The 19,205-nt window shown below is 36.9% G+C and overlaps 1 protein-coding gene across 1 annotated transcript; it reads right to left on the reverse strand.

Annotated features, from left to right (window-relative positions):
• Nucleotides 1-1,939: 1,939 nt before the first annotated feature.
• tbca (tubulin cofactor a) lies at nt 1,940-17,833 on the reverse strand. Its single transcript, XM_007241204.4, has 4 exons — nt 17,646-17,833; nt 9,444-9,549; nt 7,837-7,923; nt 1,940-2,244 (listed from the first exon to the last, which is right to left on the reverse strand). The coding sequence occupies exons 1-4, from the start codon at nt 17,696-17,698 to the stop codon at nt 2,164-2,166; spliced, it is 327 nt and encodes a 108-aa protein (XP_007241266.2). The 5' UTR covers nt 17,699-17,833; the 3' UTR covers nt 1,940-2,163.
• Nucleotides 17,834-19,205: the final 1,372 nt, after the last annotated feature.

Below are 19,205 nucleotides of genomic sequence, written 5' to 3' on the forward strand. Positions count from 1 at the left end.
AGTTTGAATCCAGGGTATTTCATGTTTTGTCTGATCAACTTTTCTTCTTACTTATATTAATTCTTAAGTCTGCAACACATTCCAAAAAGTTTAGACATTAGAGGATTCACCAATTTATGACACTTTTTATTATTTATATATATTATTATTTGGCACTAAGGTTCCAATATTCCTACAAACACATCTAAAGGTATGTAACATAATAGGGTCATTGTCCCATTTTTCGTTCTGGAATTTTACACATTCTCTTTTTTATCAGGATTGCAGACTGCCAGCACACTACCCATACAGTCTTCTTCCACTTCATGGCTTATGCAGCATGCGGTTTTGCATTGTCTTGCTGAAAAATGCATAGATATCCCTGAAAAAGATGTCACTTTAAAGGCAGTATGATGTTGCTGTAAGATCTAAATGTACTTTTCTGCAACAATACTTTGTTAGAGAAGTGTACCCACTGGCACAACCTTATACAATGACAGAACCTGACTTTTTGACTTCTTGCTGATAACAGTCTGGATGGTCCTTTTTGTCTTTGGTCTGGAGCAAATAGCATTATTTTCTTTCAAAAAAAATCTGTAATACTGATTTCTCTAAACACAATACACAGTCCATTTCAGAAGCCTCTGAGCACAGAGAAACTGACACCTCTTCTGGACATCACCAATTGGTCCAGAGAAGTAAGTGACTACTATTATGATCAAAGGATGGCTGGTTTGAATATTGGGTCATGCTGCTTGCCATTGGCAGCTGGCCTATGCGCTTTGTGGGGGACAATCACAGCGTTCACTAATTATCCAGTAGTTTCTTTGAAACATTATTCATACCTTTTAAAAAATTATGTAAACCTATTTTAAAACAAACTTTTGTGCGGTGTCTCCTGTAGTGGATAACAGGCTTCCTACCTACCACTTTGCCTCCATTTTTATTTTAAAAGCAGAATGTTAACTAAGAGACAGAAGGATTTATATTGAAAAATAGTTCCTCAAATATAGCAGTAAAAAAAAACATTTCTAGAACAAAAAATTGTGAAAGGTGGAGGAAGATTTGTAGTGCTTAGATTTGTTTCCTTTGTTGCCCGTTTCGTACGTTCATAAAATCTACATAAAAATAACAGTAACAGTAGGTAACATTTGCTGTGATAAAAAAAAGACTAAAATATATCAAAACCTTATGTTTCTGGGTCTCAGAAAACCCTTTGCCTTACACTCAACTTGTTGAAAGAGGACATTTGAGTGTCTGTGTGATCTTAATTCAACTTGATTGTGGAATCTATACCAACTGGGAGAGTTGTTAGGTCAAAGACCCAGCTTTAGACCACTTTCAAAAGATCTCATCCAAAAATCACTCAACACACGTATTTCTTTTTGTGTGTGGAATAAAGGAAAATATTGTCATTAAGTTTTATAGCATTACATGTTTTGATTGATAGAATGACAATTATATACTACACAAACTGTATTATTATTTTATTTTGTTCTGGTTTTGGTAGTGTACATTTTAAAATGATCAATTCTTTCAAAGCAAAAAAAAAAACATTGCTGAGGACATTATTGAAGACAAAATTAAATAAATTTGACAATACACAGTAATTATCACATCATTGTGACATGTAGACAAAATCCATAAGTAGCAACATACATCTTAAAAACTGCTATCCAAAAAAATTCCAACTAAAAACATGACTAATAACACTCTAAAACAAAATGTGCAGTCAGTCAGAGTTTGTCAAACCGCAACATCCACAAGATGCTTACAAATCCAAACTGTGTTTTTTTTTTTTGACATCTCAGCATCTCCAGTGACTTCAATAAAACATCTTGGAGAATACACTGTAACTGACTGCAACAATACTACTAAGGCTGGGCTCATCAACATCAGGAAAAGAAAGGGTGACAACGCAGTGTAGTAAGAATGTTTATTTTTTATTTAATGTTTTAATGTTTATTTGATGTTCTGTGTAGATGTGAACACTCAGAACGTTGAGGATCAGGTGGCACGTCAATCCGCAAGTTAAAAATAAATACAAAAAGGGAGACAGAGGAACAGACATCTGCTTGCATTGACATTTCTTAACAAGTGCTGACAAATGGAATGGACACTTGGGACTGTGTGTGTGAGTGAGAGTGTGTGTGTTTGTGTGAGAGTAGGTAGTGCATTTCTACATCATCCTTCCAGCTTGACAGAGTCTAAAATGCTTCTGGCCTCCTTGTATTCCTCTGTTTCTGCAAGATCCTCCTCAGTTTCCTGCAACACAAAACACTGCCAGTCAGACATCACCAGCAGACACAGATCTCAGACGTCTGGGAATCAGTTACTGACTGATATCACTGATACAGACATCAGAAGATCCAAAGTCCTTGTGTACAGAGAACAACAAAAAGAAGATTCACAAAGTATCTTAAAAAATTCTTCTAAGAGTGCAGTTCAAATGTGTACTAAGTCAGTAATGCTAAATTATGCTACAATGCAGAACAAAACAGAATGGGAGGAGCTGTAACTAGGGGGTGGGGTAGTGGTAATGATAAAAGTGCAGTGATGCATGTTGGGATAGTTATGCTTAACTACTGTGCGTTAGGACTAAACAGGTTAGCAGTAACATTAGCATTTGTGTTATGTACTAACTAGGGTTGGGCGGTATCCGTTTTTTATAGTGTCAGTAAATTAACACAGTATACGGTATTACAGGAATTTGTATAAGCTGCGCAATTTAAGTCTGTCTGACTTGAACTCCACTTGTATGAATGTTAAAATGAGAATGATAGTGTGAAATAAGAACACTTTTTGTAGCGTTGGATTCTGAAGCTCACTTGATAAACTAGCCTCTAGTACAGATACATATCAGATAGCATCAGACAGCTCAGTACAGCTGTTCTCAACATAAGTACTGATGATAAAAACTCGGAGATAGTAAAGTAAGTCTTAATCCTATCTGGACGCGATTAGAAAAACAAAAACAAGAGGACTAGTGAGTTTTTTGGCTTTCTCCGGCACATGACATCGTGTTCAGTAGCTCCTCCATTTCCACTTGCTGTTGTAATTACGTGGATCTCTGTGGAAACACGCAACCAAAGTGTAATCATGGTGCGTGGCAGTAGACAAATAGGTATTTATAATAAACGCGAGGTGGCAAAACTCCGAGATGTGTGTCAGGGCAGGAATAAAATTACCAGAGGACCACAGAGTTCAGCGAAAAACAGTAGGTAATTCAGCCTGCATTTTTCTCAGCGGACCTCTAAGAAAAACACAGACATGGTCATTTTGGACGGGACTAAATTCACAGAGGACCCCCCCATAAAAGAGAAAATTACCCCAGGACCCCCTGAGAAACTAATCCCGTCCAGACAGGGTTTTAAGCCAGCTAAATCGGCGTCACACTACACGATTTTGGCCCAGTTTTTCAGTTGCCGACAGTTTTTTGTTGATCGCCAACAAAAACTCTGCTCTGAGGGAAAACACTCTTAAATAGCTGTTAAATAATTTATTAAAGAATAGTTATAAAATGAATACTTCCAATCCTCACTTAGTTTATTTCACATTTCGGAAATGTTATCTTTGCTTTGATTGGGCCGTAAAAAATTAATGACGTGGGTTGAAGTGAGTGAATAGAAATAATGATAATATGAGCTGTGTTAAAATGAGAACCTTATTTGTTTTTAAGTTCTTACAGCAACTAATGGGGTGTACTACACCATTTAATGTAAATACTGTGAAAGCTTAATTCTCGTTTGTTGGTACGGATGTACTTGCAAGCTTGACTGAATTAAGTGTATATTAAGTGAGTTCATGTATTTATGCTATCGTTTGCTGCTGGTTTTGCTTACCTGTTCATTTCTGTCTGGTGTTTAACTGCTTAGCGAACATGGGCTGCTTAATTATCCTTCCTTACCTTCATTTAGTATTTCAGCAGATTAAAAGGGGACGACTGTAGGCTAATACATCTCATTTTCTCAACTCAGCCACTTCACCGCTGCAGTGCAGGGGGGGGGGGGTTGGGGGTGGTGCAGATTCCCTGTCACTCTTATGCGTATAAGAGATGTTCAGGGCTGAGTGGAAGCCACTATCTGTAAATATTTCAGCAGATCAGCAGATGTGTCATATTTTTGATCACAACACGCTGTCATTTCTGAACAGCAGAGGTTATGATTAAATAGCGCTTTAACTAAGGGAAAATTCACCTCATTAAAACCATGTAACAGTAATTCAGAGCCTACGAGAAACACTGTGTGATCTGATTAGGGATGCAAGATTATGCAGGAATCACACAATACACTGACATGACAAAAGTCATGGGACAGCATTATGTAACATCTTGATAATGTAATGCCCCTAAGGTGTGAGGTGTTATCTTGTGAATGAGGTTGAACACTGGGCAGGAGAGGGGGGCAATCTCTAGGCACCTTACAATTCAGAGATCTGCCATGCGATTTTAAAACGATTAACGATGCATCTTGATGCTTCTTTTTGTTGCATACAGGATTTCTTTTTCCTCATTACATTACTACTTGGCATTTTACAGTAAAGTATCTGTAATGATTCATAATGAATCCTGCTATTTAACAAGCTCTTTGACACTATTTTTATGCACTTGAAAAAAAAAGCATAATGATTTAAATTAATGAAATGATCTATAAAAAATATATGGTTAATACTGTTAGGGCAATATTAAAACAAGCTACAAAGGAAAGCAGAAATCATATACCAGTGTAATGTATATACAGAGCTGGTTTTAATGTTGTGGATGATCTGTGTTTGATCTGCAAATAAATAAAGTATTATGCAAAGTATATAATAGAGTTTTTTACTGTAGTATAATATCTCAGGGTTGTTCTGATGCTTTTTAAATTTTAATATTGTAATGTCCTGAGTAACTGAGTTTAACAGAGTTTGAATAAACTGCAGCTGTAAAATAAAGTGTAGCTGCATATAAAGGAGATCTTTATATTTCAGATATTTCAATATTGATTCAGAATCATCCACTTCCTAAAGCTTACTTTTTCACTAAATAGGAGGGAGATATATACTAAAAATAAGACATCTTGTTTAACTAGTTTAGCAGTTTCTACTGACATTGAGTGAGAGGAACAAAAAAACTTTAAGGTGGAATGTAAAGGAAATGTTCATGGTAACTTGCTTGCTTAATGCGAGTGAGATATCAAATTTCCTGACATTTTGTTTAAATAATCTAGCAGGCTTTAATAACTGAGTGAAAAAGAAAACACATCAATAAGTGTTAGCTTTCCTATAAGAGCATGGCATGTTTTTGGAAATGCTGGTCTCAATTTGCTGGTCTACAGCTGAAGCTGGCTCTCAGGTTCTGCAAATAGATGACGTTTACATTGGAAAAACAGGCACATTTTCAAGACTGATCTCAGGTTTATATGAATCGATATGGGATCATTTAATTAAACATTGATTTTAAACGAATAAAGGATCTTTAAACCCACCCTTAGTGGGTAATGATCGTAACCAGCGGCGTCTGGTTAGAGTTAACATATGCAGACCTGCCACTACATATCTCAACTCTGAGTAAACTCTAAAGAGTGTTGAGCTAAAAATCCCAGAAAATAAGCAGATTTATAAACACTTACATCAGCCCTTCTGACACCAAAAATCACATTGAGTTTTCCCCTTATTCTGTTGATTGATGTAGACATGACTGGCTTATTTAAATATAAGTGTACAGGTGTCCTGATAAAATGCCAGGTGTGTGTATGTCAGTACAAATAATTGTGATATTTCTTTATAATGCAAATATGCGTTTACTGATGCGTTTACTGAAGATTCAAGATATTAGCTTCAGCCTAGAATTCACATATTGGTGCATCCCTGCCTGTACTATATTAGCATTTGCATATATGCTTTTTAAAACACACCTGAGTGGTCCCCTTTAACACACACACACACACATTCTGTAATTAGCGTAGCTCCCTTGTCTCCTTAGGTCTGCTTCCTCTGCTTGTCAGGAAACAGGAAGTCACAGAGAAAGAGAGAGCGACAGCACATGGACACTGTCTCAGTGACAGACGGACCTCTCTTTTTTAAAATCAGAGGTCTTCTCAAATATGTGTGTGTGTGTGTTTCAGGTTCCAGGCTGAAACACTAATCCTGCATATAAATTCTGCTGCTGTATCTTTGCCAGATGTTTAAAAATATTGCAGCAAGGAGAAAGGCCAGAGGTAAAGGTAAATTAGGCCAGAGACTGGTTTAGTTATCAAGAGGCTGGAATTCCTGATCAGTGTACCTTTATTTATACCATCTCTCCTGTAGGGGTGGGAATCGTTTACTATCTCACGATTCGATTCGATTCCGATTTTGGGGGCCACGATTCGATTCAAAATCGATTTTTGATTCAAAACGATTTGAATTATAAAAATTTCTGCTTCTGGCTTATGAATCTTATTGAAAAAAAACCCTCCATAATATACACTGGTCCTGGAGCAAGTAATGTGTTACAAAAACAATAAAATGTGCAGGAATGTGGGTCCTCAGTGACAGAGGAATCACTGGGATATCACAATGACGTTAATGAACAATAAATAAATAATAAATAACACTGCTTTATTACCAGGCTACTAGCGGTGGTGTGTAGGTGACGCTGCTGGGCTGATGTGATGATAGCACTGGAGCGCTAAAGTTCAGGAGCAGCTGCTGATTAACTAGTTAATTTAAGGTGGTTGTATTTCTTCAGAAAGGGGGCAGGAGGTGGAGAAATTAATTCATATGGTCCATTCCTTAATTCCTCTGTGATGAGGAGCTGAAATTAGCTCTGATTAGCTTATTGTATTTTTCCGTTCCGCCTTAAATGCTGCAGCCCGCTGCCACCTGTAGCGTTATTTAAGGTGGAACTGGAAAGTTAGCTAATTAGCTAGCTAACAGTTACTGAAACTAACTACTAGCGATCTTTTTTATGCTTGTTATGAAGCATTCTGCCATAAAACATTGAAACTACACGTTAATCTAAGGTAATATAGTGCTTGTTCTGCCATCTTACCGGTGATTCTCAAACACCTACGCTCTGTGTGTGTCTGGAAGATCTCCGTTTGAAAGGACAAGCGCTATCCCCAGGGTTGCCAGGTCCAACAAAAATACCCAGCCCAAAATCAGTCTAAAACCCGCCCCTCAGAATCGATTTTGGGACATTTTAAATCGATTCTGAATCGTAGTAAATGAGAATCAAGATTCTTATGTGAATCGATTTTTTGGCACACCTCTACTCTCCTGTGTGTGATGCAAATTCTAATTTCTTTAGAATAAGTGAAACTATTTCAATACAACATCAAAATCTAACAATAATGAAACTATCTATTTACTAACTAACTATCTATGTAAATCTATTAATAAATTATATATTACATTATATAACTATAATGTATAGTCAAATATACACCAACATGTGAATTAGGGGAGGACTTAATGGCAATAAAATTTGATCATGAGGATTTCCCACATTCCTTTAGATGAGAGACCCCAGTTCCAGATCCCAGCCCAAATCGAGATAAGATGATTCAAGATTTTAGAGTTTATTTCCATAAACACAGTAAAACAGGCACTTTAGCCTCAGACACACTAACTGTATTTTTGCATGCAAGTTTGATTTTGTTCTACTTTTAACTTTTTAAGGTTGAAGCAGATCACAGTACCCGTAATTACAGCTCTGATGGCTCAAAATATTTTAATCAAGAAGTGGACAGATGTAATTTTTTGCTTACACCTAACTAGCATGAACACCATGTTCCATCTGGTGCAGAGTTCTACACACATACACTTCTAAAAATGACTTCTCAAAGTGTCTGAGTTCATTGAGGGGAGTGTGTGTCCGTGTGTATGTGTTCTCACCAGCAGTTGCTGCAGGTCAGCATGAGCAATGGATAAACGTCGATGACAGTCAGGAATCATCATTCTGGACTCCTGCAGCACCTCCATCTGTTCTTACACACATCATCGCCCACAAAAACACACAAACACACACACAGATTAATTTATATGAATATCAAAATTAGAAGAAACATTTTGAAGAACCACCAAGCCCGGCAGGAGATCCTGCAGATCCTAATTCAGACGAAATCGACATGAATCGGTTACCATCTTTCCATTTGTCTGTCTGCCTCTGTGTGTGTGTGTGTGTGCAACCCATCAAATACAAAAGGAGACATGTGTGAGGGTTACATCCCCAGAGCTGCTCTCAGTGTGGAGTGAATGCTGTATTGGCTTATCGACCTGTCAAAGCGAGCGCGCACACGCACGCACACACACACACACACACACACACACACACAAAAGGCGTGGACACATATAGGCATACAATCGGCACCCTCTAGTGCAAGGCTGTCTCAGGTAACATTATCAGACACACACATCACAGCAAAGCTCTCTCCACATCCACACCAGATGTGGGATTAGACACAGAGTGAGCAAGAGAGATACGATATGAGAGCGAGAGAGAGGGAATAACAATAACAATAATAATAATAATAATAATAATAATAAATTATTATTATTATTATTATTAATGTATAATGAATATGTACAAACAATACATTATTAATATTATTGTAGTTACTATGAATTATATATTTTTATGCAAATATATTTCTTTTTTTTAATCCCAACTTTCAGTTTGCAATGCACAACACATTTATTTGTTTTTTTTTCTTCCTCTCAAAATCAACTAGTGTATGTCAGTAACTGGCTGAATGTAAGCTAGGAGTAAAGCTAACTCCATTACCTACAGAGAGAATAAGATTAAGGCACAGTTTCCCAAAAAGAGATTAAACTTAGTCTTGGACTACACAGCATTTTGAATGGACATTTTGCATTCAAAGGAAAATATAGCATAGTATTAGGCTTAATCTCTGTCCAGTAAACAGACCCTAAAATTTCAAAAAGTTAAAAAGATTAAATGAAATTATTTTAACACAAATCCCTTTGTGCGGATCCTACATTGATTCTTTTAATTTCCATTTAAATATTTATTACTTTCAGTGTTTGAAAGTGATTTTACATTGATTAATCATGTTAAATCACAGAAAATTATCAACCTGGCCACTGATTAATTGTAAGATATTGCTTTACCTGTGTCACACATCATACTGAGCATTTCCATCGGCACGCATTTTTAAACCATTTTATTATTACTTCATTATGAAAATATAAACTGTTCGAAACAGTTGGGTTCAGTAGGCTGTCCTATTCTGCTGTGGAACAGGTTTAAAAAATTGCTTAAAAAGGTCATAAATAATGTCATGATTCATCATGGCTATGATTAAATATAATCATATTGCACAATTTTAGCTAGAAGCATTTTAGAATAGCAGTAAACCCATAACTATTTACAGTGCAGTGATTAATATATGTGCATATGTACAGCATGCACATAAATACATACATGCGTTTTAAAGGTGCATTTTGTTATGCTGAGCGTGCAATCAGATCTAAACACAGACCTGTTTCTTGATTAGATACTCGTCTCCTGCCTCTGCTTTCAGCTTCTCAATCTTCTCCTCCTGCTGCTTCGCCTCCTTCATGTACAACACCTCCTCTTTAGCCAGCCTGCAAAATAAAGATGATTAGAATGATAAGCTCAGACAATCAATACTGCTATTTCTTCTCACACTGTTTTGAATGCATGGCACATTCTTTCAGTACATTTACCAAACACACATATACATTGTAGATTAATATTAGTCATAAAAAAGTAAGTGACACATGTAGAACTATGTAGCAAAGAAAAAAAAAAGTGTTTGGCCTCCACAGTCCTCTGACCTAAATCCAACTGAGCTAAATGAGGCAACTCAGAAGATTCTAAAGTATTAAAAAAAATCTGGTTTGTTAAACACATTTTGTTTGCAAAATAATTACAATTGTTACTGTATAGCTTTAGAATAGTCTTCAATATTACGATGAGAAATGTGCCCAAACTTTTGATTGGTACTGTATATTTAGTTAACCATAGTGTAAAAACAAAAAGCAGCTTCACATTTGTTCGTCACATGATTTATCACTAAGCCTAGATGCAGTCAATCGGCTAAAATGAACGAAGATCAGGAGGAGTTCTGAGAGACCAAATTATGGGGGCGTAATTTAAGTCAAATGATGACAGTATAAAAAGTGTATTATGCAAAATTAGCTAATTAGAAACATTTGCAATACTGTTGCTCTGAAAACACAATAGTGCTTTTAATGAATAGTTTACATGTAATTCAGATCCCACTGTTTTTTTAACTGTATTATTATTATTTATTTATTTTTTTACTTTTATTTTATGTTATTTTATTTAGACAGTTTTGACAGTTATGGCTGTGTATTAGCTATAACTGGTCAATCAGACTTGTATCAAAAGCAACAGGAGTTGCATGTTAATATATTGAGGAAACATTTATGAAGAAATAATATTATTATTCACCATTAGCCACTATTATTAATAAAACCTGAGTAAAGGAAAAATTAGATTTTCTAAGCAATTAGAACAATGGGATATGAAAACAGAACAGCACTACCATCTAGTGGACAGTTTATACACAACACAAAATCAACCACTGTCCACCAGAAATTTTTACATGCTGTGAGAATCAATACAATACTGTAAAATATAATATCTCAATACTTCACAATATATTATTGGAAACCTCTGGATTATTGCTAATACTAAATATGTAGGGGCTGTTGTCAAGCAAATCTCTCAACTGGCTGTAATTTGATTTGATCAAAGTTCTGATAACCAAACTTCAGAAGTACTCATCCCTATCCAGGCCATACAGCCTACAGAGGCCATCAGTGAGCACTCAAAGTCTACACATCTCCCTGCATCCCTCCATCCCTGTCGTTTATCTGTGTCTGTTGTACACGTCAATCACAGCTACATGCTTGTTAGCAGCACCAGCGTACGGAACACTCACACTCACACACACACACAGAGCAGCAGCGCTTCAGTTCCTTCCTGATCGCTACGCTAATCTGTCTCTTAACTCCATTTATCTGACACACAGACACACACACTTACACACACACACACTGTACTGCCCCTTGTAGGATTAATTGATCATCAATTTAGCCCCTAATTTGGACTAAGTCAGGTGGCAAATGGGCCACTTTTACTTGATTGTTACTGAAAACGGGCCGCGGGAACATTGATAAATTTTGATTATTTATCAATTACGCCCAAATGAACTAAATGCATTGAATAAATTCGGGCGCTGATGGTCGTAATGGAGTTTGAAAATATCACTATTGATAATGATTCAGGCTAATAGTCTTTTTCCGTCTGCCCGCCGCCGCTTGTCCGGATGACATGGCGTCGCAGAATTCATTTTTCATAAAATCACTCGTGTGTGTGTGCGTGTGCGTGCACATCAGTATGTGTGTGTGTGCTTGTGAAAGCTCTTCCTCATTAATCAGACACACTCCAGACAGCGCATGGTATTGCAGATCCGGCCGCAACTCTCACTCATATTTTACATCAATTACGCTTTATTTAACAGCCCTCTTAGCCATGCACACACGGCTTAAATACTCAGCATATGCTCAGGTAAAGTGGTCTCTTAAATATGAAAACACACATACACACACACTTTTTGGAAATAGAAAGAAAGATGAAGGGAGGGAGGGAGGGGGGTGGTTTCAGAGTGTGAGGAGAGATAGATGGACGGATGGGGGGGTTGGTGAAGGCGAAAGGTGTTGAATAATTCCAGTAAAGCTGAAGGACAGGCTAATGAAACCGCGCCACGCTGATGTTAATTTCTTATTTCTGCCTGGGTGAAATAACAGGGGTGGGGCCCGGGCCCGGGCCGGGGGCTTTTAAATGGGGCTGCCAGCATGGTTTCCCTCAGCGTAATGGAAAAAGCATCTCTCTGGAAAATAGAGAAAAGAATTAGAGGCGACACACACATTCGCTCTCCTCTAATACTGTATTTTTGAGGCGCCGAGCCCCCGGCAGCACCCGGTGACAAAAGCAAATTGCTGTTGTCATTTTATTAAGGGCATCCGCTGAGCTAGGCCTGAAACGGACGGCTGGATTGCAACACACACACATGCCCACACAAATAAATAAATAAATAAATAAATAAAAATACATGAGGCTTATTTGAGCATCGAGAGGTGAAACGGTGAAAAGGGGGGGAAAGGAGGGAAGAAAGAGAGAAAGAAAGAGAAAGAGAAGCAAAGGCCAGTGAATGGAGGGCAGTGGGGGCTTAATTTTGTCCTAAGCTAAAAGACTGACCATTTGCAGGCTGGGGTCAGGCCTCTGCACATCACACAATGAACAATAGCTGCAGCAGCAGCAAAAAAACAAGTTAACCCAAATTTTGCACTGACTAACAAATCAAAAAGATGTGTCGCCAAAATCAGAACTTTGTGGGAAAAACAAAGACAGACATAGATATATATAGGTAGATGTTGTGTAAAAAAACTTGTAGGTCCAAAACTGTTAACAAAAAAGGAATAAAAATCCTCACTGGCAACCAGAGTTATTCTGATCATTTCTATTGGTCCAAAAATGATGTATTTAAGATAATGTGAGCTAGTCTAAAGAATAAAGCTTGAGTTCAGGTTTATCTTGGATGCAACAAACAAGTCACCTTAATGAATGAGCTCAAATCCATTACCAGCTCACCTGATTTAAACCTAAGATCTTCAAACCACTGATTTTACAATGCTGTATGCTAACTATAAATAATACTAGATTCCTATGAGAAGTGCTTTATCAAATTTAAAGATATATCAATAAACACAGTGATGTACAATCTCAGCTACTTTTTTGTATGAATATTAAATGCATTCATTCTAATATATTATTTAACTGCCTAAATAAGCACACTTACAGCCCAGGTAAGCAGTATGTCCTTCTAATTTACACAGACCTAAACCATGTATAGTACTGTGCAGTTGAGTCAGTATGTAGATGGGTAGTTTAGGAAGGTATGTATAATTAAGGAGCATGTTTCTGTATCAAAATGCTGTACAGGTTTGCTTTAATATAAGAAATTATAGTGCTGGCTGTGTCAACCAATCTGAGTCAAATTCTGTAGACCACGTCATTACAACAAAACGCTTAATTAAAGAAAGTTATATTCTCCTGTGTGACCTTATTTCACACAGCAATATTACCAAGTTTCTGCTAATGAGACAGCATGTGTGACACCAACCAAGTCAGCTTGGCTAGGGGGATGACCTCATTTATCACATTAGCCATTACATTCCATAGGATCTGAAGCTATCAGTTCTAAAGCAAGATCTGTTAAAAGGCCAGATGGACGAACAGACACACGGCTAGTGGTCTCCAGTCTCTCTGAATTTTTTGGGGGGCAAAAAAAGTCAAATGTAAAAAGTAAAAATGTTGCTAGAGACGTTAAGAAAATGTCAAAGTAACTGATATTACATGTATATCTAAAGAGCTTTCACACTCTTAAAAGATGAGACAAGAAAAAGGCTTAAGTACACAAATGTACTAAAGGCTAATTAGCCATGCAGCCTTAGACTGAGCTCTACAGATCTAGATCTATTTAAAAGACTGCCGATGTAAAACGCTTCATTAACTGAGAATCTAAATGCTTAAATTAAAGTGTGTGCAAGTCAGGGATTCCTAAACGTTCTCAGGTAGTAACTCCGACTTTTTCTCACAATCAAAACTCAGCTCATTTGAAAATCTGCCACTACAGCAGACTGTATATTTATAACAGTGAATATCACCAGGCTCATACCATTTTGCACACACTGTAATAAACGATAAAACGATGGTTTGACTAAAGCGATTCAGAGCTGTTAAGCCATTTTGGCAACACATGCTGTAGTAAAAAGAAGAAACGGCAGCAGACTTCTCACTCTGCACGTGAAGGAATTAGAAAATGTGTGGTCAAATCAACATTGAATGTATATATATATATATATAAAAAAGCAAATCTATCTATGTCTCAGAGTGTTTAGTAAGGGTGGAGCTAAAATATGACAAAACTGTTTTTTGTTAATTCCAAGTATATATTACTGCAATAGAATAAATTAAGTTTCATTTAGTATAAATATAACATTTTCATACAATAGGAAGAAACAAAAAAAAAGCGCACTTGTCTATTTAAGAAACAGCAACTTACCAAGTAATGTAACAAAAATTAAAAAGTAATGTAAAAATAAAAATCTACCAAAAACTAATATTTAAAAAATATCACAATTATTTTAATAGTGTACATTTTTAGATATTATTGATAGGGGTATTGTGCACCCTTAGTCTATTATTTGATAAGATTTTAAAAAAACTGTATATCTTTAGGCATTTTGGACAATTTCTATTTATGCACTGAATAAAAAGAAAAACACGTGTAGCATTGCTGTGGAACTGCTTATTAAGCTACATGTAATGATCTGTTTTTCACATAATGTAAAACGATATATACATTTAATAATTATATATTATGTCTTAAAAATGGATACTTAACAGGTAAAGCAAAAACTTTCTTAGCCTTCAAAGAGGAGTGAAACAACCATTTACCATGAAATTTATAAAGAAATTGATAATGAATATATAAAAACAGCTTACAAACTTGATGGCTGAAGATGGTTTAAAAACAGCAAAATAAAAAAAACAAAATATCAATATTTGTGTCAATATATACAGAAATTTTATGAGCAGGCCTCATGATGGCGCTCAGTGCTTGGGCCCCTCCAATTGCCACTGGTGATGTAATGGTTGGGACAGTCTATATAAATCAGGGTTTTCGATTTATGATACAATTTCATGTGAAAACAAAAATATTAGGTGATTACTTTAGTTACTAACAACCACACTGCGCTTTCTCTCCAAATGAAATAGAGAGAGAGAGAGAGAGAGAGAGAGAGAGAGAAAGAAAGAGAGAAAGAGGAAAAACGTGCACAATTCAAGAGAGAGCCCATCAGCCTGACCACATCTCACGGTCCTGACAAATTAAGAAATGCAATTCAGCACTACGGCAGCCAAAGGTGGACAAAATCAATAATGTGACCTGCAGCTGACGAGGTGCTGCTCACGTGAACATGAGTGTGTGTGTGTGTGTGTGTGTGTGTGTGTGTGTGTGTGTGTGTTTTCGAAGGCTCAGGCTGGGGGAAATCTATAGCAGCTAGAGCTGAGAACATACAGCAGCTGGTTCAGTCCTGATCTGATCAATAGCGACTGCTCAGTGAGAACAGGGAGCAGGAAACACACTTTACAGAGCCATGCTTCTGGATCATGTTCAGCCCATTTCCTGACGTTTGGTGGCACTGGTACACTACAGTGAGCAGCTGTAGAAATAAGGTAGCCACTTTTGGCATAAATAACTGTCCTACGCCAGCCTATTCCAGCAAATAATATATTTGACACAGCACTTATAAAGTTGCAAAACAGCGAAAATTATTTATTTTTGAGTATGAAACCTTGTCTGCCATTCTAACTTGGAAAATGTTCAATTTGCATTCGACTAATATGTTTTGCATCACACAAACACACTCTTCGGGGAATATTGAACATTCAATACAGACTGCATTGAGTTTGCATTGCCCTTAAATTCTATCAGTATATTTTTGTGATTACAATACAATGAAAAATATTTTATTAATAACAAGAATATACTATTTGTTTCAAACAGCAGAAAAAATATCCAAACCTCTGTCTATTTTGTGAGCCCTGAGAACAGGTCTACAAACATTCCACGCTTGTTTCAACATCAGTGCAAATGACTGCTTTATTTGACGAGATGGCATTGGCGAATACTGCTGGGCAATTCACTGCAGAACATTTCTACTCTCCATATGATAAAACACGAGCTTTCCTGAGCAACCACTTGGCACGTCAGGCACCGAGGAACACAGCATCACAATTTTACCACCCAACCCTAGTTGTGCCCTTTGGTCAGTTGGTTTTGTACTCAAACAGGAAGTAGGACAATGACAGGGTACTTTGAGCTGTCAGGAGGTGGTTATAATTTCTAGGACACAGTACATACTGTAGAAACCAGGTATGTGAAAGAAATAACAGCTAAAATACTCCACTGCTTTTGGTGCCTAAATATCTTTTAAGCATTGCAAGAAGGAAAAGCAACATTCCAAATTGGTAACAACTTTTTTGGAATATGCTGCAGGCCTAAAATTAAGGAATAGATGGACCAGATTTGAGTAACTTCATATGTGGTCCTAAATCTGGTTTGTATCTGATTCATGGACATGCAACAAGAATGTGAACGGTAAAATCTAAATTCATGCGTCTTTTTGCTTTTACGCATGCGCTACACGTTTCTCTCTTAAACCCACACATGTCTTGGTGAAGCTGTGCCAGCTATAGCTGCAAAAACGGCAAAAGCAAGCCGCCTAGCCTCTTTTCTCCTCCCCAAATGAATCCACGCTCGACGGTCAAAAGCGAGCATTTATTTTTTCACCAAGCTGTTCATGCAAATTCCATTACAAAAAAATAAAATAATGAAAAGGCTCCAAACACACCCAATTATTAATGCACTGCTGAGAAGAGCACATTGAGCTAACGTGATCTACATTCACTCACTCAAGACCAGACATTTCCTTACTTCAGTGTCATTAACAGCATCATCAGCATCATCATCATCGTGATCAAAAATGCTATATTTATTTTATACCATGGATGACTGTGCTTGACCACATTTGCCCCATCATCAGTTATAATTAGTGGTGCTAACATATACTAGACCAACATGTAAAATCAATAGAATGGCATCATATGCCTGAAGGTGACTCAGCAACCCTGAGTGTAACAACAGTGGGGCCTATGATGACAATCAAGGTTAATCTGTGAAAGAAGCATCAAAATATGATCCTAATAATCCAGCCTAAAGCAGTGAAGAAGTGAAACTGTGTTCCCTGGAATTATGATGCCATTAAAAATTATCACAATAAAATTATCACAATATAGAGACAGATATTCAAACAAAAGCAAACAAACCCCCTTTGAATAAAATTGATTTAGGAAATAAATGTATGAAAAGCAGTCCCTATAGTTGCTTAGTTCATTCAGTGTAGGTTGATGAATTAACCTACATCAGATATTCTACGAGTTATTTTAGACGAAAGAGATATGACGATAAAATTCGTGTCATTAATCAAATCTAGCGTGCAGTATCTCTCATTAATATTTACTGTGATAACTGACTTACTAATTCATAACTGTCTCAGTTTCACATTAATATACTGTCATAGTCATAAAGGCAACCCAAAACTGCTTAAAAAATAAATAAATAAATAAAAGAACTGCAGGCTAATGACAGCCTCGTGAGCGCTAAACAGCTTCATAACACATCACTACGGAACGTTAGCTTAGCTTACTCTATTGCTTAGATAAGTAGTAGTTTACGTTTTAATAGACTATATTTAATTTTTATTATTCCTAATGCACTCTAAGTTGTTTGAAATTTGAGCAGGACAACAGCGGGGCTAATTAAATACGCCTAGCACACCAGCTCTGCTGTGCTTTGCTCTGCTGTGTTGTGCTATGCTAAGCTAATTTTGAAGACAGAGCACCGGCCAAGATTTTGAGCGCTTCCGCCACAGGGCGTCTCCACTCGGTACGAGTGTTCCCTCACAGGCCGGTGTTACGCCGCGGCCTTGCGCCGGGAAATTAGCTAGCACGAATGCTAACCCACACTGGCATTTCAAATAGCGTTGCTCATTCATCCACTTACCGTTTAACAACCCCGGTTTTGATTTTTATCTGCCGTATCCTCGGGTCCGCCATGATTAAATAGAAACGTGGATATAAATCGTGACTGACTAGCGAAAAAGAACTGAAAATAAACTAATAAAGCCGCGAAAACGTTGCTAGCACAAAGACCGCGGGCTCCACAACAGTGAGAGCAACTCCTGAATGAATCGTTCCAACCGATTCTTTTCCATAGGCTGGATGAACCGATTCGGTGAAATGAACTCCATACAGTGTTAAACACCATGGTGAAAACTGAAACAGATTCCAAACATAATATTTTACACTTTATCCCCATAAAATAATAAAATAAACTGATGTTATACATATTAATATAATTAATTTAATTACTGAGGATTGACCGAATTTCGGGCGAAAACAGAACCAATAACCAAAAAAAAAAAGAATGAATCCTGAATACTAAACACGTTTTTCCCCACAGACTTTCTTTCATTTTTATGCTTTTTACCAGCATTTAACGTTAATTAATTAGGTAGCATTAATTTATTTTATTTTGTCTTGCTTTTTACACAGTTAAATATTTATCGAATACAAAACATTGAACAGGTGGCCTGCCTTCACTGCTAAAATAAATTATAGAGAAAAAAACTGCAGTATGACTTAAAGTCTAATAAACGAGTCATTGTTTGATATAAGCAGAAAAGGTGCTTTTTAAATACAAGTCTCTGCAACCGTGTTTTTTTTTTATGTTAGTGTTATGCTGGACGTAAACGACACATTACTGAAGCTAGTTTGACTTCACTAACAAGCAGAATCAGAACATATCAGATACGCTATCTGTCACTTTACATGGAGAATAAGAGACAGAATAAAGTTGACTTTTCTAATCACTGATGAGTTTAAAATAAAGCTGTAGGAATGAAAGAGGGCTTGTCTTAGCCAATCACGGTGGGGATGACACTAATTATTGAATTATTGTGCCTCAATTGCTCTCTGCACGGCACGTTCGAATCATTACCACGAACAATTCTAAAGAGTCGGTTTGGTAAACTGAATCAAAAGACCCACTGGATCATCGGGGAACAGATTGTGCGCATGTGCAAAGCCAGTACCACAGTGAACGTTGTTCTGTAGGCTGCAATACTAGTATAATATAGTATAATACCATCACCATTACTATCACAATTATCATTGCCAAAAAACGTCAAAATTGTCTGATCAATCAGGCCGTTTTCCCATGACATATTTTCCCAGGTCATTATTTACCCCAGTTCTACATAGGCGTTTATTTCTATATTATATATATATATATTTATATTTAGATATTACCCAGTTATTGCAAAGGTTTGAATTTAATACAGCTTTTACCCATGCCTTTATTTTACACAGCTATTGCCCAAACCTGCATTTTACCCCGCTATCAGGCCTTTATTTCACCCCGCTATTACACAGACCTATATTTTACCCACCTATTACCAGCCTATTACGCTTTTACTCAGCTATTACCCAGACCTGTATTCTACCCAGCTATTGACCAGTCCTTTGTTTTACCTAGCTACAGCCCTGTGTTTTACCCATGGTA

This window comes from Astyanax mexicanus, chromosome 17 (genome assembly GCF_023375975.1).
Source record: "Astyanax mexicanus isolate ESR-SI-001 chromosome 17, AstMex3_surface, whole genome shotgun sequence".
NCBI classification, from domain to species: Eukaryota; Metazoa; Chordata; class Actinopteri; order Characiformes; family Acestrorhamphidae; genus Astyanax; species Astyanax mexicanus.